Source organism: Myotis davidii, unplaced genomic scaffold (genome assembly GCF_000327345.1).
Source record: "Myotis davidii unplaced genomic scaffold, ASM32734v1 scaffold80, whole genome shotgun sequence".
NCBI lineage: Eukaryota > Metazoa > Chordata > Mammalia > Chiroptera > Vespertilionidae > Myotis > Myotis davidii.
In genome coordinates, this window is record NW_006292686.1 from 1,209,791 (window position 1) to 1,210,460 (window position 670).

The window sequence follows — 670 nt, forward strand, 5'->3', positions numbered from 1 at the left end:
ATGTTATATTTGGTGAGTGTTTGTTGCATGAGTGAAGGACTGGTCAGGTGCACCCTAAATACCCAGGAGGTGGCCCCCGTACCTCTTCGATGGCCTCTGGACCGAGTGTTGGCCACGCCTCAGATGCCAGCCCAGGTGGGAGCCTCCCTCATGGTTTCTTTTTCCTCTCCCCTAAGATGGTGGAAGACGGGCAGTCAGGTGACTTGGAGAAGAAGGCAGATGAAGTGTTCCACTGCCCAGTGTGTTTCAAGGAATTCGTGTGCAAGTACGGACTGGAGAGCCACATGGAGACCCACTCAGACAACCCACTGAGGTAGGAGGAAGGGTGGCGTGTGCCTGCGCTCGGAGCTCTTCCCCATCCCCGTTACTGCACACCGGGCTGAAACGGTTTCACCTGGGTGTGAGGATGCTCGCAAGGCCATTAAAAGTGGTGTGTGAGCCCAGCGCTGTGGGTCAGTGATTGAGCATCGACCTATGAACCAGGAGGTCATGGTTCAATTCCTGGTCAGGGCACGTGCCCAGATTGCGGGCTCCATCCCAGTGGGGGAAGTGCAGGAGGCACTTGATCAATGATTCTCTCTCATCATTGGTGTTTTCCTCTCCATTCCTCTCTAAAATCAATTTTAAAAAAGAATGGTGTGCCCTAGCCGGTTTGGTTCAGTGGATAGAG

General features: G+C 53.9%; 1 protein-coding gene across 5 annotated transcripts in view; it reads left to right on the top strand.

The window, feature by feature from the left end:
• RREB1 (ras responsive element binding protein 1) overlaps window positions 1–670 on the top strand; it is a 145,306-nt gene that overhangs the window by 96,509 nt on the left and 48,127 nt on the right. For all 5 annotated transcript variants that reach the window (XM_015565539.1, XM_006766097.2, XM_006766099.2 and 2 more), the window contains one exon: window positions 177–313. In XM_015565539.1, the coding sequence (XP_015421025.1) occupies window positions 177–313 (137 nt within the window). The remainder of the gene's footprint in view (window positions 1–176; window positions 314–670) is intronic.